At 40.4% G+C, this 19,392-nt stretch overlaps 1 protein-coding gene and 1 non-coding gene across 2 annotated transcripts in view; one reads left to right on the top strand and one right to left on the bottom strand.

Annotated features, from left to right (window-relative positions):
• Positions 1–19,392, top strand: part of LOC103508816 (mediator of RNA polymerase II transcription subunit 13) — an 82,736-nt gene that overhangs the window by 43,077 nt on the left and 20,267 nt on the right. The window contains 13 exon segments of the mRNA XM_026823318.1: positions 2,029–2,385; positions 5,193–5,541; positions 8,197–8,359; positions 8,804–8,960; positions 10,602–10,767; positions 10,977–11,193; positions 12,824–13,078; positions 14,023–14,270; positions 15,849–16,119; positions 16,630–16,853; positions 17,249–17,413; positions 17,782–17,953; positions 18,344–18,627. Coding sequence (XP_026679119.1) covers positions 2,029–2,385; positions 5,193–5,541; positions 8,197–8,359; positions 8,804–8,960; positions 10,602–10,767; positions 10,977–11,193; positions 12,824–13,078; positions 14,023–14,270; positions 15,849–16,119; positions 16,630–16,853; positions 17,249–17,413; positions 17,782–17,953; positions 18,344–18,627 — 3,028 coding nt within the window.
• Trnas-uga lies at positions 13,902–13,973 on the bottom strand. The gene has a single exon. It is a non-coding gene; the product is annotated as a tRNA-Ser (tRNA).

A 19,392-nucleotide genomic window follows, 5' to 3' on the forward strand; every position in this document is an offset into this window, starting at 1 on the left:
CTTTATGGTTTTCTGGACAAAATTTGCACCACCATTTTCGTGATCCTGGTAAAAAGACCTTTAATTTGCAGTCAGAGGCTTAGGTGTAGGGGGTAAACAGCCCTAAAGAATGGGGTTAAGCTTCTACGAATGCTGTAATATCCACTAACAGTTGTGAAAAAGCTCTGCTTTGAGATTTTTGATTGATTTGTTTTCACCTACCTCAATTTGTTTGATAGCGAACAGAAGGATCAAGACTTTGATCAAAGTTCGAACTTGAAACACAGATCCAAGCATTTGTTTCCAGAGCATTTTTACTTTCTTATTTTTCTTTCTTCAATTCTTTAAATTTATTAAATTTTTGTATAACAGTACTAATTAAAAATGAGAAAAAAAGGTTAAAAAGAAGATTAAAATAACTAAAATTGATAATTTAATATTTTTCTATGATGAGTTGTTGAAAATACGATAGTAACATGAATCGAAACCTAATAAAAATGAATCTACTTCTTGTGCCTATGGGTAGAACATTAAAGATAATTATTTTGTTTATTTTCCATTGAAAAATAGACTCATTGCACTTGTTAGCTATTAGTGTGATTAATCATAATAATTATTTTAATAATTAAATACATAATGTTTTTACTATATAATAAAAGATATAATAATAATACATTAATTAATAATAATAATAATAATATATAATAAGTAATAATAATAACTAACTAATCATAGACTAAATAATAGTAATAAATATAGTAGCATAATAATAATATATAATAATAATAATAAATAACCTAATAATAATAGCATAAAATAATAGATAATAATTGATAATATATATCAGTTAATAATGGATTACTACCATAGATAATAACTAGAATATAATATAATAATAATAATAAAATAATAATAATATGAAATATACATAATAATATAATAATAAATAATTTAATAAATAAATAGAAACTAATACAGTAAAATAATAATAATATATAACTAATAATATAATAATAATATCAGATCAATAATAATAATAGATAAAAAAATAATAATAATAATAATATAATAATAATAGAAATATATAATAATAATAATTAATAATAATAATAAAAATAATAAGTAATAATAAAGTAATGGATTCAATAATATTGTGGACTGGGCGGAGGTAAGCAATTACACAGAGTAAACTCAGCTCCAGTTGCGCTGGGAGACTTCAATCGGAAGGAATTAGCCTTTGTTTCTTATTCCTCTCTCTCTTTCTGTTTACTTTCTATTACTACAGTTAATATGCGGAGCATACCTCAAGTCAATGAACACGTAATTGTCGAAGTTTATCTACCAGAAAACTAAAAGAAATAAATCCTCGAGTCCTTGTCCCTGAAATTTTCGATGCTAAAGAAATAGGCCAAGGTTGAGAGCGAAGGCCATCCATACCAATCGTAAAATTTTGTAAGGCCAAAACCAAATGTCAGACCAAATCAGATCAGCCCCCAGGCGATCCGCTTGAACACGAGAAAAGGCGAAGAAAAAGATGAAGAAGAATAATTCCAACATAATATAATGAGAATATCATAATTCGATTAGACAATCCGTTTTAAAAAAAAAAAAAAAAAAAAAAAAAAAAAAGGATTGTAGGCGAAAGTTTAGAGTAAGGTAATTGCAACTCAAGATGATGAAATGAGACTTGCTTAACAATGTGTTTTTGGTATGTTTGCCATTTATTGTCAGCTATCAACAATTTTCTGTCCATGTGCATATTGAGTCATTGGAATTGTAAACACAATTACTATATCTGATGAGATAAGTGCAAAATAATTGATGGTAGAACACGTCAACTAAATAAACATGGAGGAGCACCCTAGGCACACAGTAAGGGCCTCTTAAACACGATATAATTCAATAAATATAATTGTGATACGGTCAATCGTTCTAATTGTGGGTGGAAATAGTTAAATAATTGAATAATTGTATGAAAATATTAATCAATAGGCCCCACACATGTAGAACATGTGAAAGCTTAATATGTCCTCTTTTCTTCGCCCCCAGTCCGCCGGCCCGCGGGTCAAAATGCGCCTACCCGTCCGTTTCGTTCTGGTCACGGAGATGGACTCTCCCGAGCCTCCCCCCCGCGCCCCCCCCCGCCGCCCCAGGCGCCCCCAGCACCCCCAGCGGCGGCGTTACCGTCACGGTCGTGCCGCACCACACCCACCATCCGGCGTCCATGGTTCATCCGCCGCCCCCCGCGATCACCCTCCCCGAAGTAGCCTGGCAGGAGTGCACCCTGGAGACGAGTGCCGCCGGCGGGGCGCCTACCCCCGGCCCGGCCGGTCCTGGAACGCCGCCAGCCCCGGGCAGTTGGCCGTTCACCGATCCGACCTTGAAAAAGCCGTGCGCGTGCGCCAAGTAAGTATTATTTTCGGATTGAAAAATCCGACGTGTGAGTCGTGAAACCGCCCCCCGCCTGAGTGGACTTTGTTTATAGCAGGGTTTATACGCGAGCTATAAAAGTCATGGAATCTGAAAATCGGCCAAAAAGTCATGGAAAATAGTAGGATTTTCTGGAAAATTTTGCGTAAATTTTCTGGAAAAGTCATGAAATGGTCATAGAATTCAATTCCGGGAAAGGCGTATAAACCCTGTTTAACCTAAGAGTGCCACTTGTCTGTCGTTCGAAAAAAAAAAAAATAATAATAATAATCGTGTCGTGTGCAGTGGGAACACTCTCAGTACATTGCCTAAGTACAGGACATTGAGAAAAAATCCGGGTGAAAAGAATACAGTTTCGAATATGTTCAGTGGATTTATTGCCCTACATTGTGTATTATAGTATTTATAGTGTAGTATATTTCCTCTAGGGTGCTGCATTGGTTCCCAAACCAACTATCCACATTTAGATACTTTGAAAAAATCAACTCCCCTTAAAAAAAAAAAAAAGTTTGTGAACCACTTACCCACGGGGGTTCAGTCTCATGTTAATACAACATTCAGGGTGGGTTTTTCGCAAACCTACTCTTCAGTTTTCAGCCCCTATTGAGCCTAAACAAATCAAATGGAACTAAATAGGCTGTTAGCCTAACAGGCCTTTTAAGGGCAGAAAAAAAAAAAAAATGTTGGTGCATGTCCAGGGTTCTACTTCAACATTAATATTGACATGAGACTGTAGACTTCTTCTACAGGGTTTATACGCGACCTGGAAAAACTGGAAAACCTGCAAAAGTCATGGAATCTGAAAATCGGCCAAAAAGTCATGGAATAGTCATGGAAAATCGTGAAAAATTAAAGAACACCTGGAAAATAAATATTAAGTATTTCCGAAAAACGGCCTACGGGAGTAATCGAAGGGGTAATCTTACCGATTTTTAAGTACCTTAGCCCCCTAATTTTCTGGAAAATTCATGGAAATTTTCTGGAAAATTCATGGAAATTTTCTGAAAAAGTCAGTCATGGAAAAAAAGTCATGGAATTTCATCCCGGGAAAAGCGTATAAACCCTGTTCTATGTTATTTTGAATATTTTGTAGTTGCTAGTGGAGTTATGTTGTGTACTTCTCTGAGCCATGTTCTGTGTTTTTTAAACTATAAACCCTGTTCTATGTTATTTTGAATATTTTGTAGTTGCTAGTGGAGTTATGTTGTGTACTTCTCTGAGCCATGTTCTGTGTTTTCTACTTTTTCTTTATTTTCTTCTATTTTTCTCAGCTTTTAATTTCCTTGTTCTCTTCTTTTCATTTTCTCCTATGATTTTTTCACTATTGTATAAAACACTCCGATCAAATTCTTCTCTTCTAATTTCTTTGTTCTCTTTTTGTTCAATTTCTTACTTCTCTTGTCTTCATTTTTTCACTGTTATATAAAACATCCCAATCATTCTTTTCTTCTCTTCTCTTTCTTTTCTCTTGTATTTATTCTCTTCTGTTCTTTTTATCTTATCTGTTCTGTACTTTTCGCTTGTAATTTGTTCTCCTCTGTTCTTTTTATCTTTTCTCTTCTGTACCTATATAAAACATCCCAATCATTCTTTTCTTCTCTTCTATTTCTTTTCTCATCTGTTCTTTGGTCTTGTCCTTATTCTACTTTATCAATGTAAAAACATCCCGATCATATCTTCTTTTCTTTTCTCTTGTAATTTGTTTTCTTCTGTTCTTTTTATCTTTTCTCTTCTGTACTTTTCTCTTGTAATTTGTTCTCTTCTGTACTTTTCTCTTGTAATTGGTTCTCTTCTGTTCTTTTTAACTTTTCTCTTGTAATTTGTTCTCCTCTGTTCTTTTTATCTTTTCTCTTCTGTACTTTTCTCTTGTAATTTGTTCTCTTCTGTTCTTTTTATCATTTCTCTTCTGTACTTTTCTCTTGTAATTTGTCCTCTTCTGTTCTTTTTATCTTTTCTCTTCTGTACTTTTCTCTTGTAATTTGTTCTCTTCTGTTCTTTTTATCTTTTCTCTTCTGTACTTTTCTCTTGTAATGTGTTCTCTTCTGTTCTTTTTATCTTTTCTCTTCTGTACTTTTCTCTTGTAATTTGTTCTCTTCTGTTCTTTTTATCTTTTCTCTTCTGTACTTTTCTCTTGTAATGTGTTCTCTTCTGTACTTTTCTCTTGTAATTTGTTCTCTTCTGTTCTTTTTATCTTTTCTCTTCTGTACTTTTCTCTTGTAATGTGTTCTCTTCTGTACTTTTCTCTTGTAATTTGTCCTCTTCTGTTCTTTTTATCTTTTCTCTTCTGTACTTTTCTCTTGTAATTGGTTCTCTTCTGTTCTTTTTATCTTTTCTCTTCTGTACTTTTCTCTTGTAATTTGTTCTCTTCTGTTCTTTTTATCTTTTCTCTTGTAATTGGTTCTCTTCTGTTCTTTTTATCTTTTCTCTTCTGTACTTTTCTCTTGTAATTGGTTCTCTTCTGTTCTTTTTATCTTTTCTCTTCTGTACTTTTCTCTTGTAATTGGTTCTCTTCTGTTCTTTTTATCTTTTCTCTTCTGTTCTTTTTATCTTTTCTCTTCTGTACTTTTCTCTTGTAATTTGTTCTCCTCTATTTTGTTTCTCTTTTCTTCTTTGGTCTTACCCTTGGTCTTGTTCCACTTTCCTCTTATTTTTCCACTTATATTCCTTATTCCACTTATATTCTTTTTAATTTCTCTCTTCTCTTCATTTCCTCTATTCTCTTCTTGTTGTCTTATCGTGTTTGTCGTGTCATGATTATAAACCAGTCCGGATGATATTTCCAGATGTAGAAAGGGCGCTGGCAGTGTGCGGACCACGTTTCATCGGCGCCCCCTAGATGGTAGCTCGACCGCCGCCCACAATAGGTGCGTCCCTTATTTTGCTAGCCACCTAACCCTCAATGCCGCCACACCTACCTACCTTTCATATTGTCACATTCTTTATTTTACTTTCTACCTAACCTTGAACCTTAAATACACACTCACCCCTAATACGGCCGCCCACAATAGGTGCGTCCCTTATTTTGCTAGCCACCTAACCCTCAATGCCGCCACACCCAACCTACCTTTCATATTGTCACTTTCCTTATTTTGCTTTCTACCTAACGTTAAACCTTATAGACACCCACCCACACCCATTTAAGCTCAATACTGCCACACCCACATTTCATACCTTAACCCACCCATCCCTAAAATTAATACACCCTTTTCACTTCTGCCTTCCACTAACACCTACTTTGCATTTTCGCTTTCCTTGTTCTTAAATCACCCCCCCCATTTTTTGCTTCTGAATGAAAATAAGATTTCCTTTCATTTTGTAAATACCACCTATTTTAAGCAATTGAATTGTGATTTCATGGTGATGGATTTTATAATTAGATATTTTTTGCAAGTTTGCAACCATTGCCCTCTTGGACGCTGAATTTACCTCCTACTTTTAACCTGTTGGTTGAGCTAAACCAAATTCTTTACTCCTCCATCCTGTTTTTCACTTGCTTAATGTATACCTTGTGTCTTGGCTACACTAACCTTATTGTTGCTTTATTAAATTTATTGTATTGCTTGCTTATTTTGTACCCACTTTTTTTTCTTCTTTTATTATTGCCAAATTCTTTACTCCTCCATCCTGTTTTTCACTTGCTTAATGTATACCTTGTGTATTGGCTACACTAACCTTATTGTTGCTTTATTAAATTTATTGTATTGCTTGCTTATTTTGTACCCACTTTTTTTTCTTCTTTTATTATTGCTTTAAATTCAGAGGTTATGGCCCTGTAATTTCATGTACATACTTGTTTTATTTACCTTCTTACTTTAAATGCGGGGTGATGGTCCTGTACTTTCAAACGTCAGTCGTGATTTTATTTTACTTTTGCTAGTGTAACACTTAAACAGATTGTGACTTTTTCAAATTTCCGCCCGCTTCGGTGTAAATATTTGGTCCATGGATTTTATTTTACTTTTGCTAGTGTAACACTTAAACAGATTGTGACTTTTTCAAATTTCCGCCCGCTTCGGTGTAAATATTTGGTCCAAGTTTGATTCATTTCCACTTAGTCAGGGCACTTTAGCCAGGTCCTTGCTTCTTATATTCCAGGGGTGGCCATAACGTGGCTCGGGAGACTGATTATTATTATTATTTTCCTTTCCAATATCTCTTCATGCGTTCACTTATGTTCTTTTTTTCTTCATTTGTGATAATGAATATAGTTGACCAAAATTTTCAAAAATTCGCCTGCGGCGTAGCTCGCCCCGAATCGACTTTAAGGGATTGCGGCTCCCGAAGGTAAGGTTAGTGGCCACCCCTGTTATATTCCGTCCGTTTTTACTTTTTGGAACTATTGTACTGGAACCAATGACTTATTTAATCCCCACACACAAAAAGCCCAAACTGAGGCTTAGGTGTAGGGGCTGGACAGCCCCAAAGGATGGGTTAAGCTTCTAATGAGTTATTTGGATCTATAGATTCTATAGCAATGGAACCCATTACTAACATCCCCCCCCCTTCTCTCCACAGACCACACCACCAGCCCTCTTCCTCCTCCACCCCCCACCACGGGGGTGCGGGCGGGGGCGGTGACTCCTCGGTGCCGCCCAAACGCGTGAGTCGTGAAACCGCCCCCCCGCCAGAGTGGACTTTGTTTATAGCAGGGTTTATACGCGAGCTATAAAAGTCATGGAATCTGAAAATCGGCCAAAAAGTTATGGAAAATCATGGGATTTTCTGGAAGATTTCCGTAAATTTTCTGGAAAAGTCATGGAATAGTCATAGAATTTCATTCCGGGAAAGGCGTATAAACCCTGTTTAACCTAAGAGTGCCACTTGTCTGTCGTTCGAAAAAAAAAAAAATAATAATAATAATCGTGTCGTGTGCAGTGGGAACACTCTCAGTACATTGCCTAAGTACAGGACATTGAGAAAAAATCCGGGTGAAAAGAATACAGTTTCGAATATGTTCAGTGTATTTATTGCCCTACATTGTGTATTATAGTATTTATAGTGTAGTATATTTCCTCTAGGGTGCTGCAGTGGTTCCCAAACCAACTATCCACATTTAGATACTTTGAAAAAATCAAATGTTCAGTGGATTTATTGCCCTACATTGTGTATTGTAGTATTTATAGTGTAGTATATTTCCTCTAGGGTGCTGCAGTGGTTCCCAAACCAACTATCCACATTTAGATACTTTGAAAAAATCAACTCCCCTTAAAAAAAAAAGTTTGTGAACCACTTACCAGTCTCATGTTAATACAACATTCAGGGTCGGTTTCGCAAACCTACTCTTCAGTTTTCAGCCCCTATTAAGCCTAAACAAATCAAATGGAACTAAATAGGCTGTTAACCTAACAGGCCTTTTAAGGGCAGAAAAAAAAAATGTTGGTGCATGTCCAGGGTTCTACTTCAACATTAATATTGACATGAGACTGTAGACTTCTTCTACAGGGTTTATACGCGACCTGGAAAAAACTGGAAAACCTGCAAAAGTCATCGAATCTGAAAATCGGCCAAAAAGTCATGGAATACCTAGTCATGGAAAATCGTGAAAAATTAAAGAAAACCTGGAAAATAAATATTAAGTATTTCCGAAAAACGGCCTGCGGGAGTAATCGAAGGGGTAATCTTACCGATTTTTAAGTACCTTAGCCCCCTAATTTTCTGGAAAATTCATGGAAATTTTCTGAAAAATTACCTGCCAGAAATATTTTCAGAGGGCATCGTCCTTACAAGTGAAATTTGTGAGATTCTAACTTTTAATCCTCATTTCTTCCTCTCCCCCCCCTCTCCCAGGTATTCTCCCCGTACACAGGACCGCTCGGTGCACCCCCCAGTGTAGAAGGGGGAGCAGGCGGCACCCCCGGCATTGTCAAAACCGAACCCGCGGACTCCAGCATGCTGAGCTCTTCGTCAACCGCGGGACCCGGCGGCTCCGGCCCGGGCGGAAATCAAAGCGGTAAGTCTGTGCGGTAGCATGTCCTCAAGACGAAGGGACTATACACTATAGTATGTCCGGTGTTCATGTTGGACTATCAACACGAGGAAATAAAATAATAATAATAAAATTTTTTTTTTGTATTTTGGTTTATTAAAATTGAAACACTTTTTAATAAAATCTAAGAGGCTTCAACGAGATATTGGCAGTTTTTTGACATCACTTGAATGACCTAATAGTCAATACCTCCTGCATTTCTAAACAACAGACACTTTTCCAACTGTGAACTACCTATTTCTTGGCGTTTAATTTGCAACGCAAAGGTTAATTTTCGGGGATATCACTATTTTTATCCCCCAATTTTATCCTATTTTTACATTTTATTTTTTATGTTTGGGGACGTCCGAGAATTTTGCCTCATATTACAGTTTAACTTATCACTTTTTTTCATTTTATGTTTTGCAGGTAGCGGCAATACGAACAGTAGCGACCAAGCCGCTACTAACACCTACGTGACGCTCAAGCGACCTGTACTTCAGTCGAGAGACTACGAGGAGTGTTTGCATGAAGACGACGGAGCGCCCTCTAAACTACTCTACGATTATTCTACCTTAGACGCATGGTAAGTTCTCAGGTTCTTATTAGTTTTTTATTACCTTTTTTAGTCCGTCCTTTCTTTATTATTACAATAGTAATAAAAAGGTATAAGGGACGGACTATTGTATTCGCTTCGGTGTCTGTCACTCGCTCGCTCGGTCGGTCTGTCGGTCGGTCGGTCTGTCTGTCCCCATAGAAGGACTTATCCAAACCTAGTCGACCTATATATCAAATTAAAGGTCTTTTTACCAGGAACACGAAAATGGTGGTGCAAATTTTGTCCAGAAAACCATAAAGCCAAAAAAACTGGTTTTTGGGGGATTTTTTTCACATTTTCTCACACAAATGAGCTCTGATCTCGAAATTTGTCGCGACGACCTATAAACTCAAAGCGAGAAAGTTTTAGATAACACTTCAGCCGATCATTTAAGACCGGTTTTAGCGTTACCTATGTTAAGCTACGCCAAGGAAGGCCAATAAATGGATGGGTGACTTGCACACTATACAGGGTGGTTCGTGATTTGCGAACCACGCTTATATCTCAGAAACGGCTGGGAATTAAGGAATGAAATAAACGGCATCATGTAGATGAAATTTTGATGATTAAAATGGCATTTTTTAAATTTGCAATTTTTTTTGCAAAACGGCCCATTTTTTGCCAAATATAGGTCACTCTTATGGAAACCCCCATTTTTTATTTAATTATTGGAATCAGCATAAAATTTTAATTGAAAAAATGTATTCACTCGAAAAAATTTGATGTACAAAAATTCTGTACACTGTGAGAAAGAAAAACAATTTCTTAATTATTTCTTTAGTTTTTGTATTATTCACTTAACTATTTCAACAACAATCAACAACAACAAACAAATTTATAAAAGCTGTTCAAAATGAGATCCATTTCTTTGTACACAGTAACGCATTGTTCGCTCTAACTCAGGACCAACTGCGTTGTTCATCAAATCTGGGGTCACTGACGCACACAAAATCGCGATTTGTGCAAATTTTTGTAGAGCAAATTTTTTCGAGTGAAAAATTTTTCAATTAAAATTTTATGCTGATTCCAAAAATTAAATAAAAAATAGGGGTTCCCATAAGAGTGACCTATATTTGGCAAAAAATGGGCCATTTTGCAAAAAAAATTGCAAATTTAAAAAAAGCCATTTTAATCATCAAAATTTCATCTACACGATGCCTTTTATTTCATTCCTTAATTCCCAGCCGTTTCTGAGATATAAGCGTGGTTCGCAAATCACGAACCACCCTGTACATATATATAGAAATGTGTCACTGCACTGAAGCCCTTCTCAAACAGGTATGTTGTTGGAAAGGCAAGTAATAACCACTTGGCCTTATTCCATAGGTCTCGACAAGTTTCTTTTCCTTGAGGCCAGAACTTTTCATACTCATACGAATTGAACAGAGCTTCTTTTCAACATCATACTTGATGTCCATCAATGATTTTTGAATAGATTCAGGGACCAAGGATTGTCCGCTGTGGATGGATTCAAAACCCACTTCTAATGTTGTTCGGTCTTGACCAGTTCTCTTTTCGCCCCCAGAAATCGGAAATCGCCCCCGTTCAGAATCGCTACTCTAAATGGTTACTAAAGGATACATGATGTGTGTTTCTTCAAATACTAATTCTTCTTCTTGTCATGTCCAGGTTAAACCATCCAGTAAAACGATTCAAGCCGAGTGAACCTCGGGTAGATCCGCCCACACGGGGCCCCTCAGGCTCCGTACTGATGGGGGGCACCCCTCACTACCGCTCCCCCTCGCCCCCGCAGTTTATCAAACAGGAGACGGGCACCAACTCCCTACTGCACCCGGTAAGTTGACGGACTTTCGAAACATCCTGTATTAAGGAGCGCGGTAGCGCTCCGCCCCGCCAAGTCAAGAAAGTTTGATTAACAATTAATTATTACTGATGAAACACACTAGACTGGCTGAACAGTACGAATAAAGTATAAATAACGCACTATACAATACTAACACTAATACACTTTAGAAGCTTCAAGCTTCACCAATTAGCCAGCAGGCTTGCCCCTACAGCCCTGCTACCCCCTCGTATAAGCCCACCGCGGGGAGCGAGCCCCTAAAAGACCCACCTGGGGGTCGGCCCCCTGAGGCGAACGCCCTGGTGGTGAATATACTGCTGGGGGACACCCTACTGAATATATTCCGGGATCATAACTTCGACAGTTGTACCCTGTGCGTGTGCAGCACGGACCCCAAGTGTGTCGGCAATATTAAAGGTGAGACCCGGTTTTCGAGTGATTTCGAGGTAAATGTCAAGTTAGGTCAATTTGATGGTTTATTCTTTCAGACTTTTTCACTTAAGTTATATATAAAAATGGATAACTTAAGTAAAAAAGTATTTACAAAGGATGTCAAAATTAAATAAATTAATAATTATTCTTTCAGAGTTAAAAATAGTTCCCTTTGGATTTTTTTCAGAGAGAGAACATGGCAACTTTTAATAAAAAGTTCATAGCTCAGGCCCTGTTTCTGATATTGACCTCAAACTTGTATCAAAGTACTTGTTTTTTCAAGGTATTTTACTTGGTGTGTTAAAAGTTGGGGGTTCTCATTTTTAAGATTTCAAAGTTGACCCCCTGGGGGCTGCCCTGCTAATAGTTAACTTGAAGACAATTTGAAAAAGGTTCCCCCTTGAAATGAATGTAAGCGCTAGGCCGCGGGTTCGATTCCATCCTGGGGCGGATTTTATCCTGAACGGATACAGTTCGTTCTCGGAACGGCTGGCTTTCTCCTATCCTGTTTTTCTTCTCTCTTCGATTTCGGGATGATGAGACTTACAGTTACCCTCTATCAAACTTTTTTTTCCTTTCTATATATAAAAAAACTTCAATTTCATTTACTTTTAAGTCCAATTTGAAGATAGCGCCTGCCTTGTAAGCGGTAGGTCGCGGGTTTGAACTTCATCCTAAACAGGTAAGGTTCGTTCTCGAAACGGCTGACTTTCTCCCAGCCTGCTGTCAAAAATATCTCTTTAAAAATTAATACTCATTGTGATGATTTTATTTTCAGGCTACGGGCCAGCATGAAACGAGTGATCCGTATAATTTCGATGACGAGGGCCCCAACTCGGGGCTAGGGGGCCCCAATAATAGTAGCGGGGCCTCGCTAGGCATGGACTTCAAACGGGGGCTCAGCGGCCCTGAGTCACTCCAAATCAAAGTGAGTATTGGAGCATCAGAGTTTCAAAGTAAGCATTAGATCATGTGTCAGAGCAGTATGTTTAATTGTTTCTCTCAGAATCATTTATTTGATAGATAGATTGATTGAGTGTGAGGACGGAGCAGGAATGGCACAGTTGGATAATTGAATAAAGTAATACGATGATGATTGAATTTATTTGATAGATTAAGACTAAATTGAAGAAAACCACAATTAAAATTTATGGTTTAGATTTTGTAATTCATTTTGCCCGTTTGTCTTGCTATTTGCAGGAGGAAGATGTGAAGAATTCGAGTAACAATTTGTACACGAATGAAGGTCTGGTACCCACGTACAAAGATCTCGAGAATATGTTTGAGAATTCCGACGATAAAAGATTTCAAAGTTGACCCCCTGGGGGCTGCCCTGCTAATAGTTAACTTGAAGACAATTTGAAAAAGGTTCCCCCTTGAAATAAAAAAAATAGGCACTTTTTTTGCATTTCACCAAATTCCAATTGGTACTAGAGATATTCAATAGAATAGAATAGAATAGAATATACCTTGTTTATCCTGCCAGAATGAGACTGAAAAGTCCCTTTACTCCCGCAGTCCTAAACAAGGTCTTATATATTTCATAGGTATAGTTTAACACAGGTCAAAAAAACAAAGGTCAATACTAACCTCTTTCTTCACGTTTCCTTTACAGGGGCGGACGCGGGGATCTATCTGCCGAGCAGTAGCACCGGCCCAGGGGCGGCCACTAACGGCGCCTCGTCTAACCTGGGCATATCCCCCGCCTCCCCCTTCACCCCGAGCGGCTCTAACGGCGGCAATTTCCTTCACAATAATAATAGTCAGGACGAGGATCCGATCCGGTGTAGTTGCGGCTTTTCCGCCGTGGTTAACCGGCGGCTGTCGCACCGGTCTGGCCTGTTCCTGGAGGATGAGCTGGAAATAACGGGTGAGTTGTCGGGTTCGATTTTCGGAACAGTCAAAATCGTTCTTGTCTAGAATTTCTTGAGAATTTGAAATTGCAGTAAAATTGATGAAAAAAAAAAATTAACTTTTTATCACTGTCGGGTTTTGATTCTCGGAGGAGTGGAAAATAACCCCTGCAAAAATCATTTTTGTCTGAAAATTTCTTGAGAATTTTCGAAATTTCGGAGTGAAATTGATTAGAAAAATATTTTTTAGACTGAGGTCTGAAAAACTTTCATCCTAAGTGTTGGAAAAAAGCATCTCACCAGTTTGAGGGATTAACTGTAAAGGTAGAAACACACTACCATCACGTGACGTAACGTGATGGTAGTGTGGCTGTCCTGAACGAAATTACCTACAATATTATGGGAAAACTTTACACATCTTTCTGGCTCCCCGTGACTTCACGTGACGTGACTTGATGGTAGTCTGTCTCTACATTCATATTGATGAGATGTTTGATGTAAGCTGGCAGTCTAAACAAAGGACATGCCATATGTGTGTGACAGTGTGTGCCATAACATACATAGATTACGAAAAAATAAAGTATTGTATTATAAATAAAAAAATAAAATAAATGTCTTTCTTTGTGTTATTATTTCACAACTTTGGTGCTCACTGCAGCATTGTAGGATTTTTCCAAATACATATATCGCAATAATTCAGCTCCCAATTACCTACCATGCTGGCACCGGTCGCTATGTGCATTTATATTACATAGCTACTCATTTTCCTCACGTCACGAGGCTGAGTGGGCCCCGTAACGGCCAGTCACGGAATCAAACATTTGCATTATACAAATTTCTTGTCCCCGCCGGGAATCGAACCCGGGTCTCCCGCGTTCAAGACGAGCGCAGTGACCACTACGCCATGGGAGCTGACTATTGCAACATAAATTTCACAATTTCTCTTCTCTTCCCCTCACAGGTATCTCCGAGGAACCTCCCGAGAAGGACGACCTCAACAACGCCGGGGCCGGGGTCATCGACCTCATGCGGGAACAATGCAACGCCCTACACAGCTCCAGTAACTCCCTCCTGCGCGCCGCTCGATCTCTACGATCCCCCAGCCTGGCCATTCCCTCCTACAACGTGCTGGAACTAAGCGACACGAACCAAGTGACTCATATAGCCCTAGACCAAGGCCGTCTGGACAGTACAGTGGCCATGTGTAAGGTAGGTTGAGTGGTAGAGAACGCCCCATTCCCTCCTACAACGTGCTGGAACTAAGCGACACGAACCAAGTGACTCATATAGCCCTAGACCAAGGCCGTCTGGACAGTACAGTGGCCATGTGTAAGGTAGGTTGAGTGGTAGAGAACGCCCCATTCCCTCCTACAACGTGCTGGAACTAAGCGACACGAACCAAGTGACTCATATAGCCCTAGACCAAGGCCGTCTGGACAGTACAGTGGCCATGTGTAAGGTAGGTTGAGTGGTAGAGAACGCCCCATTCCCTCCTACAACGTGCTGGAACTAAGCGACACGAACCAAGTGACTCATATAGCCCTAGACCAAGGCCGTCTGGACAGTACAGTGGCCATGTGTAAGGTAGGTTGAGTGGTAGAGAACGCCCCATTCCCTCCTACAACGTGCTGGAACTAAGCGACACGAACCAAGTGACTCATATAGCCCTAGACCAAGGCCGTCTGGACAGTACAGTGGCCATGTGTAAGGTAGGTTGAGTGGTAGAGAACGCCCCATTCCCTCCTACAACGTGCTGGAACTAAGCGACACGAACCAAGTGACTCATATAGCCCTAGACCAAGGCCGTCTGGACAGTACAGTGGCCATGTGTAAGGTAGGTTGAGTGGTAGAGAACGCCCCATTCCCTCCTACAACGTGCTGGAACTAAGCGACACGAACCAAGTGACTCATATAGCCCTAGACCAAGGCCGTCTGGACAGTACAGTGGCCATGTGTAAGGTAGGTTGAGTGGTAGAGAACGCCCCATTCCCTCCTACAACGTGCTGGAACTAAGCGACACGAACCAAGTGACTCATATAGCCCTAGACCAAGGCCGTCTGGACAGTACAGTGGCCATGTGTAAGGTAGGTTGAGTGGTAGAGAACGCCCCATTCCCTCCTACAACGTGCTGGAACTATACGAACAGACTATGATTTGTATTAGAACAGACACCGAAGCAAATACAATAGCCCGTCCACTATACCTTTTTTTATTACTATCGTAATAATAATGGAAGGACGGACTAAAAACCTAAAAATTAAAATTGAACCAACTTAAAACTCAGATTGTGGCTCCAGTCCCAGCCGTAAAAGAAAATACATCGAGTTCAACCCTCATTCAACAATACGTCAACTCTAATGTCATATTTCTTGTTTCAGGTGGAAGAAATGGCGGCCCGTCAACAGCAGCTGATGGCCTCCGTTCACTGTGGCTCGGGAGGGCCCAATGGCCGCATTTTTTTGGCTTTTTGGTTTTCTGGACAAAATTTTGCACCACCACTTTCGTGTTCCTGGTAAAAAGACCTTTAATTTGATATATAGGTCGACCAGGTTTGGATAAGTCCTTCTACACGAACAGACACCGAAGCAAATACAATAGCCCGTCCACTATACCTTTTTTTATTACTATCGTAACAATAAAGGAAGGACGGGCTAAAAGCCTAAAAATTAAAATTGAACCAACTTTAAACCCAGATTGTGGCCCCAGTCCCAGCCGTAAAAGAAAATACATCGAGTTCAACCCTCATTCAACAATACGTCAACTCTAATTTCATCTTTCTTGTTTCAGGTGGAAGAAATGGCGGCCCGTCAACAGCAGCTGATGGCCTCCGTTCACTGTGGCTCGGGAGGGCCCAATGGCCGCTGTTCTGTACACAGGTGGCCCTACCTCCGAGCCCGGGGGCCTCGGTGTAATCAGGATATTATCCGGGTTATGACAAGTCTGCAGCCGCTCCTGCAGGATGCGGTGCAGAAGAAGTGTACGACGAGGCTGTGGGAGGCGCCTTACACCGTGTCCGGTCCCCTGACGTGGCGACAGTTCCATAGACTGGCCGGTAGAGGTGAGTTTACTATCCATGTTTTTATGAATCTTACGTATTCTTGAGAGTTCATTGCAACAGTCGTTACATTAATTACACTAGTCCAGGAAACGAAGAACTTCTGCCTGACGAAAATCCCCGACCTCTCTAGTAAAAAATCCAGACTACGTCATTTTTGTCCACCAAACCTTGATTTTCGGGCTTCGTTTCCTGGACTACACCTAGAAAAAAAGTAAACTAAAATAAATCTAAATTGAACTAATTCCCAACCCTTTTATTTCCAGGCACGGACGACCGGTGTGAACCGCAGCCCATTCCCTCAGGAGAGTCGTTACATTAATTACACTAGTCCAGGAAACGAAGAACTTCTGCCTGACAAAAATCCCCGACCTCTCTAGTCAAAAATCCAGACTACGTCATTTTTGTCCACCAAGCCTTGATGTTCGGGCTTCGTTTCCTGGACTACACCTAGAAAAAAAGTGAACTAAAATAAATCTAAATTGAACTAATTCCCAACCCTTTTATTTCCAGGCACGGACGACCGGTGTGAACCGCAGCCCATTCCCTCAGTCCTGGTCGGTCACGAGAAGGACTGGCTAGCCCTGTCCCCCTACGCCCTACACCACTGGGACAAACTCCTCCTAGAGCCCTATTCCTACTCTAGGGACGTAGCCTACATAGTGGTCGCCCCTGATTCCGAGTATATTCTAACCAGAACCCGACAGTACTTCAAGGAGCTGAGCTCCGCCTATGAGGTAAGGGGACCTTAAAAAGTGTCATATAGGGGGTTAAAAAGTGTCATATAGGGGGTTAAAAAGTGTCATATAGGGGGGGTCATATATGAGGTAAGGGGACCTTAAAAAGTGTCATATAGGGGGGGGTTAAAATCAGAAGCCCAAGTTTTAGAGGGTTGTAAGAGTATGCTTAGCTCAGTACTATGTCTCTTCCAACCGGGTCTTTTGACAGATCGTTGTTTGTGCCACTTGGACCTGAAACTTTTTCGTTCGACTTGGCTGGCTAGGGGACGTTAAACAGAGCGAAGACTAGCGTCTGGCTGTGGGACTATAAACAGGGAGGAGAACAGCTAACCCTAACCAGCCTAGCAAGCTGGCAGTTATTAATGGTTTGTCCTATTTCTCTCTCCCCCCAGGTGTGCAGGTTAGGACGGCATTGTCCCATCACCAAAGTACTCCGTGACGGAATTCTAAGGGTGGGCAAAACGGCGGCCCTCAAACTAGCCAAGGAACCTGTAGACGAGTGGTTCTCCCTACTGGGAGACTCGAGCACGGCCGGCCTACTTAAACTATATGCCCAGGTGAGCGTTCGATAGCCGGAGATGGCAGAAAAAATATTTGACTTTTTTTTTCACGTAGGTATCCCTGTCCATTATTATTATAGTCTGGCTGGGGGCCTTTAAACAGGGAGTATACCAGCCTGAATTTCCTTTGCTAAAGAAATTGCAAAGGTTGAGTGCGAAGGGCATCCACTCGTAAAATTTGTTGCCAAAACCAAATGTCAGCCCGAAGCAATCACCCTAGTTAGGGCTGATTGAGAGGCTGATGAAAAACACCTACCCCGTCTGTACACGAGAAAAGGCAAAGAAAAGAACAAGAAGAAGGTGAAAAAATATTCTTCTTCCCCTGTGGGAAACCAATGTCAACCCTCATTCCCCATTTATTTCAGGTGTGTCGACATTACCTAGCGCCCCAGTTGTCCACCCTACCCCTGGACCGTACCCTCCTCGACCCACCCGAATCTCCCGCGAGCACCCGACCCCATCCTTCCCCCATGTCTTCCACTCTGGACTCGGCTTCCTCGGATAGCAAGGCTCCGTCCACACCCAAGTCCGAACACGGTGAGTTTCCCCCTGGCTAAAATAAACCAGCAAACAATACCGAAAGTTAGTCGACATCGACAGTAAGGATATTTTGACTGGAGCCTAACTTTGACAGGCGCTCTACCTTCCAAGCCATTTTGGCTGGTGACGAAATCTTTTGACTCAAGAAGTAAAATAGGGTTGGTTTTCTGAAATGTTGGTTTGTAAGTGTGATATGTCAATAAGTAACTGAAGGTAAATGTTGAAGACTCGAACAAGGGAAATAATTACAGAAAACCGGGCTAAACCAAACTTGTTGTTTACAAATGTGAAAATTGACAATTCATTATTTTTTTTCCCTAGCATCCCAATATTTCGCTACAATAAAACCAAAGTCAAATACACTTATTTTATTATCTCGTTCCACAGATTCAGAATACTCGCGGGGCGCCGACTCGTCCGGTTTGCCGGGCGCCGCCGGCGGTTCCAACGCTCTGGGCGACCCAAGCTCCGGTCTTGGCGGTCCGGACGACGACCAATGCGAACCGCCCGCCATAGCCATCTACCTGGTGGACCCGTTCACGGTGGTGGGCGGCACAGAGGGCGGCTCGGCAGGCGAAACGCAGCGGCTGGCGTGCCTCGGGCTGTTGCGCTGCTATAGCACGGTGCTCGCCGCCATACCGGATAGTGTGCGCGCTAATATATCAGTACAAGTAAGTGGAGTGATTTTTCGTGGCGTTGGATTGTGCCACACAAATGGTTTTTTGCGAGGATATCACTTATTTTTGACTATTAAAAATTCTCTACAGTTCTTTTTCGTTCTTCGTATATGCTTAACCCAACTTTAGGGCTGTTTGCCCCTACAACTCAGCCTCAGAGGGGGCTTTCTGTGAACGGAATCCCTAAATTCGTACCATTTGGTGTCTTTCTATTTCTTCATATTAGTAAATTTTGAACATTTCCACCGGACTTTATTTACAATCATGACAAATGAACAAAGTTTGATCAAGATTAAAGTTTGATTTATTTTGTGTTAATGCTTACGACATTCTCTACCTTTAACATGCTTTTAGGTCCTTGACTAAGAATTTGATTCTAAACTAAACTTTGTTCTTGTTTTGTTTCCCTTCAGATTGTGTCGTTAGAGAGTATATACTAATACCTGTATTAGTGTACCTACCTAGTAATTATGCAGAAAAGTGCTAAATTGGGATTCACAAAAATCTGTGCTTAACTCCTTTGTAACCTGTCCTTAGGTCCTTGACTATTTGTTAGAGAATTGATTCTAAAACATGTTGTTCTTGTTGTGTTCCCCCTCAGATCGTGTCGTTAGAGAGTATTCTGGAGCTGGGCAAGGCGGGAGAAAGGCGGAAGTATTGTGATGAGATGCGAGCCGGGGCTTTCTGTGAACGGAATCCTTAATTTCGTACCATTTGGTGTCTTTCTATTTCTTCATATTAGTAAACTTTGAACATTTC

The sequence above is a fragment of the Diaphorina citri genome, unplaced genomic scaffold, assembly GCF_000475195.1.
Source record: "Diaphorina citri unplaced genomic scaffold, Diaci psyllid genome assembly version 1.1 scaffold436, whole genome shotgun sequence".
Taxonomy (NCBI): domain Eukaryota; kingdom Metazoa; phylum Arthropoda; class Insecta; order Hemiptera; family Psyllidae; genus Diaphorina; species Diaphorina citri.